The following is an 18,969-nucleotide window of genomic DNA, read 5'->3' as shown; positions in this document are numbered from 1 at the left end:
GGTACAACTTTTTTTAGGAGGACTTATTCCATCTCAGTGTATCACCTGAGGCCAATCACTTCACTGGGTATATATGAGGGTTTACAACCACTTGCCATACACCGCTGCTCCAGTTTTCATAAATTCCCCCGCAGACTGTTTGCATCCAGGGGGGTGCACATCTGTATCTAACTGTAGGTAAGCATTCCATGTGGCTGATCCGAAACATCAGATCATTCTCGACACAGAAATATGCTTATCTAAGTGGCATGCGACCCTAACCAGCTGTGTGCATGAGCCCTTACGCTGGGGTCACGCTTTTGCAATGCAATAATCACACTTGTTGATGTGCCTTACTTCATGTGTTAAAGCAGGATTAAAACATTGACTAGTTTTAATCCTCATGCTGCTATCATTAGTAAATACATAGAAAAGAATATTATACAGTATTTACTTGTTCTAAACTCCTTTTTTTTTTTTATTTCTTCAGTTACTTCCTGAATTCCAGGTCCCGTCAAATAAGGTCATACATCCCAAGAGTCTTCAAGAGGGCTTCTGCTATGATAATTCACAGCAGAAGCCGATCTGCGGGTCCCGGGAACTCGATGTCCTCCAGCACCCGGCAATCATTAGCAAACCATAAGAGAACTGAGATATATGTAAACAAGACTTATCTCAGTTCTGACAGGGGGAATGGACAATCCTGTGTTTTTTGCCAAGCACTTGAATCAATCTCTACCCTTAGTGAAAGCAGCCCGCTGTGTACACAAAATCACTGGCTAGGCACACAGTTAACCTTTTGATCGCCCCAAGTTTTGAACCCCTTCCCAGCCAGTGTCATTAGTACAGTAATAATGCATATTCTTAGCACTGATACCTGCATTAGTGTCACTGGTCCCCAAACATGTCAAAAGTGTCAGTTAGTGTCTGATAGTCCACCACAATATTGCAGTCCCGCAATAAGTCGCCGCCATTACAAAATAAATAAGAATTCCATAAATATATACCATCGTTTGTAGACGCTATAACGTTCGTGTAAACCAATCAATCTACGCTTATTGGGATTTTTTTTTACCAAAAATATGTAGAATACATAATGACCTAAATTTATGAAGAAATTTAATTTTTTTTATTTTTTGGTTGGATTTGAGTTATAGCAGAAAGTTAAAAATATTGTTTTTTGTTTTTCAAAATTGTCAGCCTTTTTTTGTTTATAGTGCAAAAAATAAATGCAGTGGTGATCAAATACCACCAAAAGAAAACTTTATTTGCGGGAAAAAGATTACATACATCTTATTTGGGTACGGTGTTGCACGACTGCGCAATTGTCAGCAAAAATAACGCAGTGCGAGGGGGAAATCTTTCGGAGGTCAAGTGGGCAATTTCCCAGTATAATAAAGCATTGAGACGTGGAAGGATGGGAGAGTTTGCTTTGAATATGAAGAATGAATTTAATAGCGTTTAGGATTTGGGGTGCTGAGATGCAGTGTAGCTCCACTTTAACATGTGTTATGTTAGGCCATTCATTTGAACAGGTTGCCTAGTGTAGAATAATGAACTATAAAGGTGTGTGTACATTTTTTGCAGAATATGCAGCTCTCCACAATGTATGGTAGGTGTTAGGCCTAATCACATACTGTAGGTGCTCAACCCTGTACAGTGTGAGTTGCCCTTTATTTCTTGGTCTTAGTGCTGAGCTGTTTGCAAGCCACCCATATTAATGAATGGACACACATTGACTTTAACCTGTTCCTGCCTGCACTATAGACGAAAGATGGCTACAGGGCAGGCCTAAATTGCCAGGAGGGCGTCCGTTTACTTCCTCCCATGAATGAGCTGCCTGTGCGCTCCCTGCGGGGTGCGAGCGGGTCGCTCTGTGAACAGCGAGACCATGAGACTCGGCTGATCACAGATCGGAGTAAGGGGCCGGTCCTGGCCCCTTACCACGTGATCAGCTTTCAGCCAATGACAGCTGATCATGTGATGTAAACAGAGCCGGTAATCTGATTTTTTTTTTCCCCTCATGCTGACAGCCGGCTGCTGTCAGAGGGACATCGGTCCCGAAGAAGAAAAGACACTGCTGCCTCATGTGTGCCCACCTGTGCCACCTACCAGTGCAGGTCAGTGCCACCTACCAGTGCAGGTCAGTGCCACCCATCAGTGCCCACCAGTGCCACCCATCAGTGCCCACCAGTGCTGCCCATCAGTGTCACCTACCAGTGCCCATCAGTACCACCTATAAGTGTCGCCCATCGGTGCCACCAATTAGTGCCGCCTCATCAGAGCGCATCAATGAAGGTAAAATGTTACCTATTTGAAAATTTTTAATTAAATTAAATAATAATCAAATAAAAATATTAAAACTGTTGGTTTTTTTGTTCAAAATTTTTGGTCTTTTTTTGTTTGTTCAGCAAAAAATAAAAACCCCAGTGGTGATTAAATACCACCAAAAGAAAGCTCTATTTATTTGAAAAAAAAATTCTAAAAAAATGGATTTTTGTAAAATCTTACCGTAAAATCCTTTTCTCTTAGCTCATTGACAGACGTAGTCCTCGGTGATACACCACCTTCGGGTTATGTTGCCTCCACAGGAGCAGGACTAGACAGGAAATTAAAAAGCTCTGGCCACACCCCAGGGGCAGTCCCAGAGGGTATATCCTCTCTCTCTCTGCCTCAGCAAATCAGTTATGTGAAAAAGCAGTCTTTAGAGATTTTAACCCAACTCAAAAAACAGAGGGGCGGGGACTACGTCTGTCAATGAGCTAAGAGAAAAGGATTTTACGGTAAGATTTTACAAAAATCCATTTTTCTCTAGCGCTCATTGACAGACGTAGTCCTCGGTGATACACCACCTTCGGGACGTCCCAGAGCAGTATCACAACTGAGGGGTGGGGAAATGGAAATCAAATCCCAATCTAGAAGGCCCAACCGGTGCCAACTAGAAGTTTACAATGCTCATCCTTAATGATGAGACTCAACAAAAAAAGAGAAAAAAATTTTTTTTTTTTTTCTTTTTTTCAAACAGAAAAAAACCCTCGAGGTAGACCACCGGTCTGCTCAAATTGCGGCCTGCAAAACCTTGCAGCCAAATGAGGCATCCGCCGATGCCGTCACATCAATTTTATAGAACTTTGTAAAGGTATGTACCGACGACCAGGTGGCCGCCTTACATACCTGGACCACTGACGCCTGATGGCGAAAGGCCCAGGAAGTACTGAGCGCTCGAGTGGAGTGCGCCCTAACAGGGAACGGAGGACTCTGACCCTTAATAGAATAAGCCTGTACCACCGTTTGTCTAATCCATTTGGCAATGGTCGCGGCAGATGCAGGCAAACCCCTTCTGGGGCCATCCGTGATCACAAAAAGTGAATCCGTCTTACGGAATGATTCCGTAGCTTTCAGGTATACCCTGATTGCCCAAACCACATCTAAGGAATGCAACGCATGTTCCCGATGATGCTTGGGCTGAGGACACAGGGAAGGTAGTACAATATCTTCATTCAGATGAAAATCTGAAACCACCTTGGGAAGAAAAGATGGCTTAGGATGAAGTACTACCTTATCCCTATGAATCACTAGGTATGGTGACTGGCATGATAATGCAGCCAGTTCTGACACCCTGCGAGCAGAAGTAATAGCCACCAAGAAGGCCACCTTCTGGGATAAAGTAAGCAAGGGAATCTCCCTGATGTTTTCAAAGGGAGGTTTCTGTAGAACCGACAAAACCAAATTAAGATCCCAAGGCGGTAAGGGCGCGCGGACTGGAGGAGCCAGGTGCCGCACCCCCTGGATGAAATTCCGCACCAAGGATTTGGTAGCTAAAGGCTTCTGAAAGAAGATTGCTAATGCTGAAACTTGACCCTTGATGGTGCTCAAGGCTAGCTTCTGCTCAACCCCTTGTTGCAAAAAGGCCAATATTCGAGACACCGAATAGGTACGTGGAGGAAATCCTAAAGATTCGCACCACGCAATATAAGTTTTCCATGTGTGATAATAGACTTTGCTGGAAGTCGCTTTCCTTGCTTTAATAAGGGTAGGAATGACTGAAGCTGACAAACCTCTGTCCTTCAGTACTTGGGTCTCAATGGCCAGGCCATTAAACCCAGCGACTGTAAAGCATGATGGTAAATTGGTCCTTGAGACCACAGACACTCCCTGAGACGAAGTTCCCACGGAACGTGTACGACTAACATGTCCAAGTCGGCCAGGCCGGCTTGAGGAGGCCAGCCTAGAATTTCTAGGACCACTGGCGCTGATTGAATCTGAACCAGGCGTCCCTAGAGGTATCTGGCCCCGACCATCCGAGAAAGTCTGGTCGTTTTCTGTTCCCACACATTTATCAGATACCTGATAGTTATCAGGAAAGGTGATCTTTTCTGGTTGAACCTCAGGGACCGAAGTCACCCGACTAGAGGCTACTTGGCCTATCTGGTCAACCAGATCCGATTCCTGTGAGGTATCGGGACTAATCTTGGGAAAAGGTAAAGGAAAAGATCTATTCAGGGAACGGTAACTACCGCTTCCTGTAGTACTAAAATGTTGGAAGGGAAGAATCGCACCGGTAGTAGTGGTAGATGCTCGATCTAATGTCCTGAATACCGGTGAAAACGTCCCCCCACCCTGAAACCGGGTGGGGGCGCACCTTCAGGCTGTGTACTCCTTTGCTTCGGGTTTGGCTGGGTTGGTCCCCTTCTTGAACCCTCCTGGAGGAGTCTTGCCTTTCCCGCTAGTACCAGCCGGGCGCCCTTTATGGGCGGTAAAGAAAGGTCCTCGCTTGTTGCGAGGTCCCTTAGCTTTAGCAGCCTGTGGCAAAAAAGTGCTCTTGCCCCCAGTGGCATCCTTAATGATTTCATCTAGGTTGGCCCCAAATAGACGATTCCCCTGAAAGGGGAGATTTGTCAAGGTCTTTTTGGAACCTAGGTCAGCTGACCAGCATTTTAACCACAGCACACGTCTGAGGATCACCGCTGTCTTAGATGCATGCCCTAATAAGGGAGTAGTGTCCAAGGCTGCGTCACAGATAAACTGTAGCCCTTGTATAATCTGTTCCATCAAATCAGATGTCTCCTGGGGAATATCTTTTCCCCTAAGTTCTTGGCGTACCATTTTCGCCCATTCCGTAAGTGTCTGGGAAACTAGACCAATAACAATTACTGGTCTAAAAGCTGACCCTATCAGAGAGAAGATGGTGCGGGACTCTGCTTCCATCTTTCGATCCACCGGATCCTTAAAGGACGAAGTGTCCTCCACTGGAATAACCGTGGCTTTATTCAGCCTGGAAATAGGCGGATCCACGACTGGTGGTACCGTCCATTTAATGATGGATTCCTCAAACGGATAGCGTCTAGCAATACGCTTGGAAATAGTAAAGGTACGTTTAGAATGCTCCCATTCTCCTTTAATCTGATTACCAAAACATTTAGGTACAGGAAAAGCCTTCATCGTCTTGATGGGCTTATTAGTACCAAAAGGAATCTCTGTTTCAGTTGCCTCTGCCGGTAAAGCCTCAAGTTTTAAGGTTTCCTGCACTGCCACAACTAGTGCGTCCACCAATGCTTCTTCCTGAATAATAGCAGGAGAAGAAGCGTCCTCCTCACTGTCTGAGGGGGCTTTACCTGGGATAACAGCCCTTGCAGAGGAACCTGCAATTGCCGTGACCACCTCTGAATCTGAGTCAGAGGTGTCAGATGGTATAGGGGTAGGCGGGGGTCGCTTCCTTGACCCCCGTCCCTGACAGGCCGCCTCCACCCGAGCCACCATAGACTCCAAAATTGCTGTAAATGACTCTATACTCTGTGCACCGGCGGGTCCCGTGGCCCCCTCGAGGGAAACAGGTGGGGGAATATGTGTGGCAGGGTCCATGATAATTCCAGTATAATATAATTCAAAAATAAAACTTTTTTTTTTTTTTTTTTTTTTCGACCCCCAGCGCCACAAAAGCCCCTTAGTGTTACCTGCTAGGGATCCCTATCGATCGAGAGAGAGAGAGAGATAGACCCCCAGGCTCACCACTTGATGCTCAGAGTTTAACTGCAACAGGTTACAGCGCTGTCTTGACAAACAGGAAGTCTTTTGGCTGGCTGCCCAGGAAAAAAGGAGGCGGCTCCGCCCCTCTGTACGCCTTCCGGCGCCTCCCCCAAGCTCCACGAGGTGTTTGGATCACCTCAAACATGGCCGCCCCCATGCTGGAGACACGAGGCTACGCCAAAATGGCGGCTCGTGCGATCCAGCAAAAAAAATGGCGGCGGCCCGTACTGAATAGCGGTGTGCTGCAGGGCACACAACACTCTCTCTGCATGGGGATATGGCGTGGTTGGCGGTACCGGCCCTGGCGGACCGCATGGCCGTTCGGGAGGCCTGCTAATAGCTGGAGATCTGATTAGGAAGGCAGTCTACATGTCCGTGGCTTCTGACTGGTAGGTAGCTTATACTTAACCCATAAGATTCCCAGAATGCCACAGATTACATCTTTAAAACATGTATACAATTAGATTGTTAGCTCCCAAACCAAGCCTCCTGGCTTTTTGCACACATAAAATCACACTCAAAGTAGGAGGATCTGTGTCATGTTGTAGGATAGAAAGGGACTCTATCTTACCATACAGAGAGGGGCCCGCGTTCACCACAAAACCCGTCAGGGGGAAAGGGGGAACATACTACTCACCATACCGGAACCAGGCGGGCACCAACTCCTGACAGTACCCCTCTCCACCGGGGCGGGAGGGCTGTCGACCGATACGGACGCCGTGACTCATGGTCTTTGGCGTTTCAGCGAGACGTTTAACTCGCGTGGACAGTCCTTTAATGGGACTTTGTCGTGGCCGACCCAGCGCGGAGCTATGGCCTGCACGCGCTCGTAGGCTGAACTGGGGTGACCACCGGATCTCAACATCCAGCCCGTCGCCCAGTTCAGCTTTCTTGCTTGAAGATCTCACAGGAACACTGGAGAAAAAAAAAAAAGCTGTCTAAAAAATCCTTTAAGAAAAAATTCTTGACAGGACCTAAGATCCCAGCAAGGTATCTAGGTCCTTACTCCTAACTAGACAGAAAATAACTGATTTGCTGAGGCAGAGAGAGAGAGGATATACCCTCTGGGACTGCCCCTGGGGTGTGGCCAGAGCTTTTTAATTTCCTGTCTAGTCCTGCTCCTGTGGAGGCAACATAACCCGAAGGTGGTGTATCACCGAGGACTACGTCTGTCAATGAGCGCTAGAGAAATTTAATTTGGGTACAGCGTTGCATGACCGCGCAATTGTCATTCAAAGTACGACATCGCTAAAAGCTGAAAATTAGCCTGGGCAGGACGGAGGTTTTACGTACCCAGTAGGCAAGAGGTTAAAGACACTCTGCACAGACGAGTTTTACAGGTACGCAGGGATGGGTGCACTGAACCTCACGCAATGCCTGTGCGTCCAGATCTGTTCACCTGTCCTGAGTGAGTCTGTACTGTCGCTGCGCTCCCATTTGATTTTTATGGGATGCCTGCACGCTGCTCAGCACTAGGACAGAAATGTAAGGCTTGATTCACACCTATGCATTTTATGGGGCTTTCTGCAAAATTTAACATGGTTCCTTATGGGACACGTTCACATCTTTGCTTTTTTCAGCCACTGCGTTTTGGAAAGGGTCAGGTACTTTTTTGAACGCAAAACTATGCTTTTTTTGGTTCAATAGACGTCAATGGAGAGAAGCACAGAAAAACATGTAGTGTGTTTTGATGCGATTTTACCGTGATTTGCATTTTTTAATCTGCCCAACAACAAATTGGCCAAACGAAAAAGAAAAAACAAATCGCGTATGCAAAAATGCAAAACACACAGCAGAAAGCACTGCAGAAACAATCAAAAGCAAACTGAATGGGTGTGAACTGAGCCTAAAGAAGCGCCTCTTCATGCTGTAAAGGGCCCGGATGAGTGCCTGTGTGAATGAGCCCTTACTGTGCATTGTGGTGTCCTGCAAAACATGCATGTTGGCATGGTGCACTGCACCCCCAATGTGCACACTAAGGCTTTGCTCACACCAGCCCCGGTTCACACCGAATGCTACTATAAAATTCATGCTACCTAAGCGCGATTTCATGTGCAGCTTGCTGACATCTGTGCGACTTCATGCACAGCTGTCAATACAAGTCCCACATGAAATTGCCAAAAATAAGGAACCTTTTCAAAGTCTGTGCAAGTCCGGGTCGCACCGATTTAAACGGTTCCATAGCCAGAAACAGGATGCGACTTTGATCTGTCAAACCACATGACAAGTCACACCTTTGTGAACGGGGGCTTAGGCCGAGGTGAATTGGAGCAGGAGGAATCTTCAGATTCCTACTGCGATTGTGAGCAGCTATGTATGGGTCCTGGCCCCGTTCACTATGACAATTCATCAGCGGCTGCAGCTATTGGGGGCTGTTCAAACAAAGTGCATCCAGCAGCAAACACTGCAGGTAATGGCTGGCTGTGCATGTGTTATGGCAGCATGAACCTAAAAGCTGGCAATTCTATTTTCAATGTCATGTGACTTTTCAGGTTGGTTCACACTGGAATTGCACAGGAACACAGTCTGCATTCCTGTGCAGTGAGATTTGCAGCCCATTTATTAGAATGAGCTGAAATTGCAGTGGATCGTATAAAAAGTAGTGCATGCACTACTTTTTAAAAATCACATGATACTGCGGTGCCATTTGATCTGGTGCAGGCAAACACCCTACTTATGTGATCTGCCTTTGGAGTGTCATTAGGAATTAATTGACACCCACGGCAGATCGCACAGCACTGCGTTTTAAGTGCAGTAGAGGAATTGAAAATGTAACTCTCCTTTCCCGCACGCATTCTGGCATAAACCTGCCTTTTATTAGAGGTGGACCGAATGGAAATTTTGGTGCTGAAAAATAAAATGCAGGATGCACTTAGCTGAAAAAGGAAACTGAAAAGGACAGTTTTTAAAAAATATATTGATTTTTATATATAATTGTATTATATACGACTTTTAAATTAATATCATGAATTTAAATGAATATGAATTTATTGTTGGCCATTATTGGCACCTTTAGTGCACGAGAAATGTATCCCTTTAAATTCTATGTATGTCTTCACACCGGTCTATTGTGGTGTTACAAATACTGCTTGCTGCAATTTTGCTCATTTAACCACTTAAGCCCCGGAAGATTTTACCCCCTTCCTGACCAGGGGGTATTTTGCGATTCGGCACTGCGTGACTTTAACGGACAATTGCGCGGTTGTGCGACGCTGTACCTAAACTAATTTGACGTACTTTTTTTCCCACAAACAGAGCTTTCTTTTGGTGGTATTTGGTCACCTGTGCGATTTTTTGATCATGCGCTATAAATAAAAAAAGAGCGTCAATTTTGCAAAAATAACAATATTTTTCACATTTTTTTATATGAAATTCCCCAAAAAAAATGTAAAAATCAAAATTTTTTAACATTTTCGGCCAATTTGTTTTATGCTACATGTTTGGTAAAAAAAAAAAAAAATCGCAAAAAGCGTATTTTGATTGGTTTGCGCAAAAGTTATCACGTTTACTAACAAAGTGAAAGATTTTTGTCATTTTTGTTGTTTTTTTTTTTAACGCGTAATGGCGGCGATCTGCGATTTTTTTTGCGGGACTGCGACATTGGGGCGGACAGATCGGACCCTTGACTGACATTTTTGACACTTTTGGGGTTACCAGTGACATTTCTACAGTAATCAGTGCTATACATATGCACTGTTACTGTAAAATGACACTGGTAGTGAAGGGGTTAACTTTATTTGAGAGGAAGGGGCTGTGTGTGTCCCTAGGGGCGTGATTCTAACTGTGATTGGCTGTGGCTTAAGGTGTAGGAACAGTGATCAACGGTCCTACATAGTAGAACCGTATGATCACTATTCCTACACAGGGGAGAATGACAGGCGGCTTGTTTACATTAGCCGCCTGCCTTTCTCCCGCTGTCACGGACGATCGTGAGTCATCGGCCGACATCGGGTCCGCCGCTCACATGCGCGGGGGGGGGGGGTCCATGACCGTGCGGGAGCGGCGCGCGCTCGCTCCCCAGAGCCTCACAGGCTAGTGACGTACCAGTACGTCACTTTGCCTGTGAGGGGCTGACCGCTGCAGTATATGTACTTGCGGCGGTCGGCAAGTGGTTAAAAAAGAAAAAAAAAACGCACAAAAAAAACACCTCCCTGTTAAAATGCATTGAAAACGCATTAACGAGCGTTCCACCCAAAAATGGAACTTCCGCTTTAGGTAGTTCTAACCCCCTGACATGCCACATTTGGCATGTCATTTTTGGGGGGGGGCGGGTACCTAGTTTTGACAGGTACCCGCTCCCACTTCCGCCGCGGCGCCATGAGCGGAAGTTCTCCTCTCCCTCCCTGCAATCTTCTGGGACATATCAGAGGTACCAGAAGAATGCCGACCTGTCACAGCCGGGTGCCCACACCAGTGATGCCAGCGCGAGAAGAGCGAGGCTTCGGGCGGCCGCATCGCTGGACCGTTGGACAGGTGAGTGTGTGAGGCTGGAACTCCGCTTTAAGAACACATCAATAATGCACCTGTGTTATGTTTTTGAGCCACATGGCCTATGAAAAGCGACAAGCAAAGTAAAATCCCTGCAAATTCACTGTAAAATCACCGCAAATTAACGTGCATTTTTGGTACCATTATCGGCAAAATGCAGATAACACCATTTTATGTTTCAGCGACCGAAATTTCAGTGCATCTCTACTTTATATACTAATCTAAAACCACAATAAGCCCTTCATGTTCTACGACTGCGCTTTTTTTTTTTTTTCCCCTCTTCTATTGAATGGGTTGCCCTATGTGCATTGAGGGCCAGTTCACCCCACATGCAGTCCAGTGCGTTTCTTTTTCTGTATCAAAAACGCATGGAAAGTAGGCTATTCGGTTTCCAATGACATAGTCCACACCACTGTTTTCAGTTGCAGGAAAACAAAAAAGTAGAACATGCTGAGTTTTTCCTGCACTGAACTGTACTGGAATGCGGTACAACGCATCAAAAGCGCAGGAGAGTTACTTTTAAGTAACTTCAGTAAAGTGAAAAAAAAAAACAAGAAAAATTAAGAAAAAAAACATCTGGTATGCATCGGGAAACGCAACAAAAATGCACGGGAATGCACTGGAACTAGGGTTGCCACCTCATCCCTTTAAATCAGCAAACAGATTCTGAGGCTAATATAATGCACATCAGGCACTAAGTGAGTTTAACCATTTGCCGACCGCCAGCAGTACATATACTGCGGCAGCTTGGCTCTGTCCTGTGAAACAATGTAACTGTACGTCGCTTCGCGAGACCGCGAGAGAGGGGTGTGCACGCGCCCATTTGACACAAGGGAAGCTGATCTGCGGGTCCGGCGTCCGCGATCGCTCCCTGTGGAGACAGAATGACGGTCTGCCATTGTAAACATGGCAGACCGCTGTTCTGTCAGCAACTAACACAGGCACCTTTGTTTCTCCTATTTAGGATCACAGGTCCCTGTGTTCATTCCATAAGCCCATCCCCCACACAGTTAGAAAGCAACCCCTAGGGACACACTTAACCCTTTGATTGCCTATGGTGTTAACCCCTTCCCTGCCAGTGTCATTAGTACAGTAGCAGTGCATATTTTTAGCACTGATTACTGTAGTAATGTCACTGGTCCCCCCAAAAAGTGTCAAAAATGTCAGTTAAGGGTCCGATCTGTCCGCCGCAATGTCGCAGTCCCGCTAAAAATCGCTGATCGCCGCCATTATTAGTTAACAAAAATAAATAAAAATGACAAATCTTCCCTAGTTTGTAGACACAATAACTTTTGCGCAAACCAATCAATGTGCACTTGTTGGGATTGTTTTTACCAAACATATGTAGCAGAATACAAATTGGCCTAGAATGATGAAAAAATTTGATTTTTTTTTATTGGGAATGTTATATAGAAGTAAGAAAAAAATAGTTTTTTTCAGAATTGTCACTCTTTTTTTACTTATATAGTGCAAAAAATAAAAATTGCACAGGTGATCAAATACCACCAAAAGAAAACTCTGTTTGTGGGAAAAAAAGAACATCACTTTTATTTGGGTACAGCTTCCCCCGACCGCGCAATTGTCAGTTAAAGTAACGCAGTGCTGAATCGTAAAAAATGGTCTGGTCATTAAGCGGGCAGAACCTTCCAATCCAGAAGCAGTTAATTACCAGTTTAATCAGCCACAGAACCTGTGTGATTAAAGCGGAGTTCCACTCAAAAGTGGAATTTCCGTTTGTCTGTCTTCTTCACCACCCCTCTGGTGCCACATTTGCCACCTTTCAGGGAGGGAGGAGCGGGTACCCATTTTTGACAGGTTCCCTGTACCCACTTCCGTCAGACCTCGCCGCGGTGAGGTACTTCAGCCCCCTACTTCTCCCGGTGCTTCCAGCGCACTTACCGAGCGTCTTAGCGCTTCACGCATGCGCAGTAGGGACCCGGCTGTGAAGCTGCAAGGCCTCACTGCCAGGTTCCCTTACCAGCAATGGCGGCGGCAGCACCTGACTGCTGATGGAAACATCGGCTGCGGTGCCGACATCGCTGGACTCCACAACAGGTAAGTGTCCTAATATTAAAAGTCAGCAGCAACACGGCTGTACATGTATTGATTGTCCTTTAATGTGTGTCCTGGTTTAAAGGGATGAGGTGGCAACCCTAAGGCCCCTTTCACACGGGCTTTCCGATCAGATCCGCCTGTCGGTTTTTCAGACGGACCTGATTGGATGGTCCATGCGCCCCTATGGAGAGGTGGATGTCAGTGGTGACATGTCCGCTGAGACCCGCTGTTATCCGATCCGTGAAATCCAGATGAATGTTAATCCTATTTTCCATCCATTTGGAGGATAGGATGAAAACGGACAGGCGGTCCATTTTCATCCGATCTCCCATAGAGAAGAGTGGGACTCTCACAGCTCCGTCTCTGCACGCAGAAATGCATGGAAATGCATCAAAAAGGAACTGAGAGGCGTTAAAAACTGCGCTCATAGAAACAAATTTGTATGGCGTTTTGTGGTGTGAACCAGCCCTGAAGCAAAGAGGCACCTACAGCTTTTTTATGGGCGCAGAGCGTCACGTGTTTATTGGTGCACGCAAAAACACGCATTTTGTTGCCCAAGTGAAATGTTTTTTTCATACGTTACATTCACAGCATGCACAGATGTGAATGGAGACTTTCCATTTGGTGAGGAATCCGGAAATGCAACTGCTATTCATTCTACAAACACACCGGACACAGGCTGTCTGGGGAGACTCAGCACCACTGTGTAATCTATATGTCAGGGAGTGGACGGGGGGGACTCAGCACCTTTAATGAGAAGCAGCTTGTCCTTCGGGGGGACCTGTGCTCCGTATTCCCCATCCGTGTCCTGTACAGCCGCCCGATCCTCCATGACATCCCGGAGAGGTGACAGGCACGGCATGGACGGGGACACGCTCACCAAAACCCCGCCCCTTCCTCCGCAAACTACTTCCGGTTCACTGATTCCTAATGCAGAACTTCACACACTGCTGTGTTTACAATCCCTCAATTTCTAATATCTCATATAGAATCCCTCCATTATCTCATATATAATCCCTCCATTATCTCATATAGAATCCCTCCATTTCTAACATCTCATATATAATCCCTCCATTTCTAACATCTCATATATAATCCTCCATTTCTAATATCTCATATATAATCCCTCCATTATCTCATATATAATCCCTCCATTTCTAACATTCATATATAATCCCTCCATTATCTCACATATAATCCCTCTTTTTCTAACATCTCATATATAATCCCTCCATTTCTAACATCTCATATAGAATCCCTCCATTATCTCATATATAATCCCTCCATTTCTAACATTCATATATAATCCCTCCATTTCTAACATCCCATAAATAATCCCTCCATTTTTACTAACATCTCATATATAATCCCTCCATTTCTAACATCTCATATATAATCCTCCATTTCTAATATCTCATATATAATCCCTCCATTATCTCACATATAATCCCTCCTTTTCTAACATCTCATATATAATCCCTCCATTTCTAACATCTCATATATAATCCCTCCATTTCTAACATCTCATATATAATCCTCCATTTCTAACATCTCATATATAATCCCTCCATTTCTAACATCTCATATATAATCCTCCATTTCTAATATCTCATATATAATCCCTCCATTATCTCACATATAATCCCTCCTTTTCTAACATCTCATATATAATCCCTCCATTTCTAACATCTCATATAGAATCCCTCCATTATCTCATATATAATCCCTCCATTTCTAACATTCATATATAATCCCTCCATTTCTAACATCCCATAAATAATCCCTCCATTTTTACTAACATCTCATATATAATCCCTCCATTTCTAACATCTCATATATAATCCTCCATTTCTAACATCTCATATATAATCCTCCATTTCTAATATCTCATATATAATCCCTCCATTATCTCACATATAATCCCTCCTTTTCTAACATCTCATATATAATCCCTCCATTTCTAACATCTCATATATAATCCCTCCATTTCTAACATCTCATATATAATCCTCCATTTCTAACATCTCATATATAATCCCTCCATTTCTAACATCTCATATATAATCCCTCCTTTTCTAACATCTCATATATAATCCCTCCATTTCTAACATCTCATATATAAACCCTCCATTTCTAACATCTCATATATAATCCTCCATTTCTAACATCTCATATATAATCCCTCCATTTCTAACATCTCATATATAATCCCTCCTTTTCTAACATCTCATATATAATCCCTCCATTTCTAACATCTCATATATAAACCCTCCTTTTCTAACATCTCATATATAATCCCTCCATTTCTAACATCTCATATATAATCCTCCATTTCTAACATCTCATATATAAACCCTCAATTTCTAATATCTCATTTAGAATCCCTCTATTATCTCATATATACTCCCTCCTTTTCTAACATCTCATATATAATCCCTCCATTTCTTACATCTCATATATAATCCCTCCGTTTCTAACATCTCATATATAATCCTCCATTTCTAACATCTCATATATAATCCCTCAATTTCTAATATCTCATATATAAACCCTCAATTTCTAATATCTCATTTAGAATCCCTCCATTATCTCATATATAATCCCTCCTTTTCTAACATCTCATATATAATCCCTCCAATTCTAACATCTCATATATAATCCCTCCATTTCTAACATCTCATATATAATCCCTCCATTTCTAACATCTCATATATAATCCCTCCATTTCTAACATCTCATATATAATCCTCCATTTCTAACATCTCATATATAATCCTCCATTTCTAACATCTCATATATAATCCCTCCATTTCAAACATCCCATATATAATCCCTCCATTTCTTACATCTCATATATAAACCCTCAATTTCTAATATCTCATTTAGAATCCCTCCATTATCTCATATGTAATCCCTCCATTTCAAACATCTCATATATAATCCTCCATTTCTAACATCTCATATAGAATCCCTCCATTATCTCATATATAATCCCTCCATTTCTAACATTCATATATAATCCCTCCATTTCTAACATCCCATAAATAATCCCTCCATTTTTACTAACATCTCATATATAATCCCTCCATTTCTAACATCTCATATATAATCCTCCATTTCTAATATCTCATATATAATCCCTCCATTATCTCACATATAATCCCTCCTTTTCTAACATCTCATATATAATTCCTCCATTTCTAACATCTCATATATAATCCCTCCATTTCTAACATCTCATATATAATCCTCCATTTCTAACATCTCATATATAATCCCTCCATTTCAAACATCCCATATATAATCCCTCCATTTCTTACATCTCATATATAAACCCTCAATTTCTAATATCTCATTTAGAATCCCTCCATTATCTCATATGTAATCTCTCCATTTCAAACATCTCATATATAATCCTCCATTTCTAACATCTCATATATAATCCCTCCATTTCTAACATCTCATATATAATCCCTCCATTTCTAATATCTAATATATAAACCCTCAATTTCTAATATCTCATATATAATCCCTCCTTTTCTAAGATCTCATATATAATCCCTCCATTTCTAACATCTCATATATAATCCTCAATTTCTAACATCTCATATATAATCCTCCATTTCTAACATCTCATATATAATCCCTCCATTTCTAATATCTCATATATAAACCCTCAATTTCTAATATCTCATTTAGAATCCCTCCATTATCTCATATATAATCCTCCTTTTCTAACATCTCATATATAATCCCTCCAATTCTAACATCTCATATATAATCCCTCCATTTCTAACATCCCATATATAATTCCTCCATTTCTAACATCTCATATATAATCCTCCATTTCTAACATCTCATATATAATCCCTCCATTTCTAACATCCCATATATAATCCCTCCATTTCTTACATCTCATATATAAACCCTCAATTTCTAATATCTCATTTAGAATCCCTCCATTATCTCATATATAATCCCTCCTTTTCTAACATCTCATATGTAATCCCTCCATTTCAAACATCTCATATATAATCCTCCATTTCTAACATCTCATATATAATCCCTCCATTTCTAACATCTCATATATAATCCCTCCATTTCTAATATCTCATATATAAACCCTCAATTTCTAAGATCTCATATATAATCCCTCCATTTCTAACATCCCATATATAATCCCTCCATTTCTAACATCTCATATATAATCCTCCATTTCTAACATCTCATATATAATCCTCCATTTCTAACATCTCATATATAATCCCTCCATTTCTAACATCCCATATATAATCCCTCCATTTCTTACATCTCATATATAATCCCTCCATTTCTAACATCTCATATATAATCCCTCCATTTCTTACATCTTATATATAAACCCTCAGTTTCTAATATCTCATTTAGAATCCCTCCATTATCTCATATATAATCCCTCCTTTTCTAACATCTCATATATAATCCCTCCATTTCAAACATCTCATATATAATCCTCAATTTCTAACATCTCATATATAATCCCTCCATTTCTAATATCTCATATATAAACCCTCAATTTCTAATATCTCATTTAGAATCCCTCTATTATCTCATATATAATCCCTCCTTTTCTAACATCTCATATATAATCCCTCCAATTCTAACATCTCATATGTAATCCCTCCATTTCTAACATCCCATATATAATCCCTCCATTTCTAACATCTCATATATAATCCTCCATTTCTAACATCCCATATATATAATCCCTCCATTTCTTACATCTCATATATAATCCCTCCATTTCTTACATCTCATATATAATCCCTCCATTATCTCACATATAATCCCTCCATTTCTAACATCCCATATATAATCCCTCCATTTCTTACATCTCATATATAATCCCTCCATTTCTAACATCTCATATATAATCCCTCCATTTCTTACATCTTATATATAAACCCTCAGTTTCTAATATCTCATTTAGAATCCCTCCATTATCTCATATATAATCCCTCCTTTTCTAACATCTCATATATAATCCCTCCATTTCAAACATCTCATATATAATCCTCAATTTCTAACATCTCATATATAATCCCTCCATTTCTAATATCTCATATATAAACCCTCAATTTCTAATATCTCATTTAGAATCCCTCCATTATCTCATATATAATCCCTCCTTTTCTAACATCTCATATATAATCCCTCCAATTCTAACATCTCATATGTAATCCCTCCATTTCTAACATCCCATATATAATCCCTCCATTTCTAACATCTCATATATAATCCTCCATTTCTAACATCCCATATATATAATCCCTCCATTTCTTACATCTCATATATAATCCCTCCATTTCTTACATCTCATATATAATCCCTCCATTATCTCACATATAATCCCTCCATTTCTAACATCTCATATCGAATCCCTCCATTATCTCATATATAATCCCTCCTTTTCTAACATCTCATATATAATCCCTCCATTTCTAACATCTCATATATAATCCCTCCATTTCTTACATCTCATATATAATCCCTCCATTTCTAACATCTCATATATAATCCCTCCATTTCTTACATCTCATATATAATCCCTCCATTTCTAACATCTCATATATAATCCCTCCATTTCTAACATCCCATATATAATCCCTCCATTTCTAACATCTCATATATAATCCTCCATTTCTAACATCTCATATATAATCCTCCATTTCTAACATCCCATATATAATCCCTCCATTTCTAACATCTCATATATAATCCCTCCATTTCTAACATCTCATATATAATCCCTCCATTTCTAACATCTCATATATAATCCCTCCATTTCTAACATCCCATATATAATCCCTCCATTTCTAACATCTCATATATAATCCCTCCATTTCTAACATCTCATATATAATCCCTCCATTTCTTACATCTCATATATAAACCCTCAATTTCTAATATCTCATTTAGAATCCCTCCATTATCTCATATATAATCCTCCATTTCTAACATCTCATATATAATCCCTCCATTTCTAACATCTCATATATAATCCCTCCATTTCTAATATCTCATATATAAACCCTCAATTTCTAATATCTCATATATAATCCCTCCTTTTCTAAGATCTCATATATAATCCCTCCATTTCTAACATCCCATATATAATCCCTCCATTTCTAACATCTCATATATAATCCTCCATTTCTAACATCTCATATATAATCCTCCATTTCTAACATCTCATATATAATCCCTCCATTTCTAACATCCCATATATAATCCCTCCATTTCTTACATCTCATATATAATCCCTCCATTTCTAACATCTCATATATAATCCCTCCATTTCTTACATCTTATATATAAACCCTCAGTTTCTAATATCTCATTTAGAATCCCTCCATTATCTCATATATAATCCCTCCTTTT

The 18,969-nt window shown here is 41.6% G+C and overlaps 1 protein-coding gene across 1 annotated transcript in view; it reads right to left on the bottom strand.

The window, feature by feature from the left end:
- The window catches only part of TMEM242 (transmembrane protein 242), a 62,779-nt gene extending 49,342 nt beyond the window's left edge, over positions 1–13,437 (bottom strand). Inside the window, exon 1 of the mRNA XM_082252464.1 lies at positions 13,297–13,437. Within this exon, the coding sequence (XP_082108590.1) occupies positions 13,297–13,411 (115 nt within the window). The 5' untranslated portion in view covers positions 13,412–13,437. The remainder of the gene's footprint in view (positions 1–13,296) is intronic.
- Positions 13,438–18,969: the final 5,532 nt, after the last annotated feature.

This window comes from Pelophylax lessonae (assembly GCF_965119305.1).
Source record: "Pelophylax lessonae genome assembly, chromosome: 3".
NCBI lineage: Eukaryota > Metazoa > Chordata > Amphibia > Anura > Ranidae > Pelophylax > Pelophylax lessonae.
This window is presented reverse-complemented; position numbering and strand designations above follow the sequence as displayed.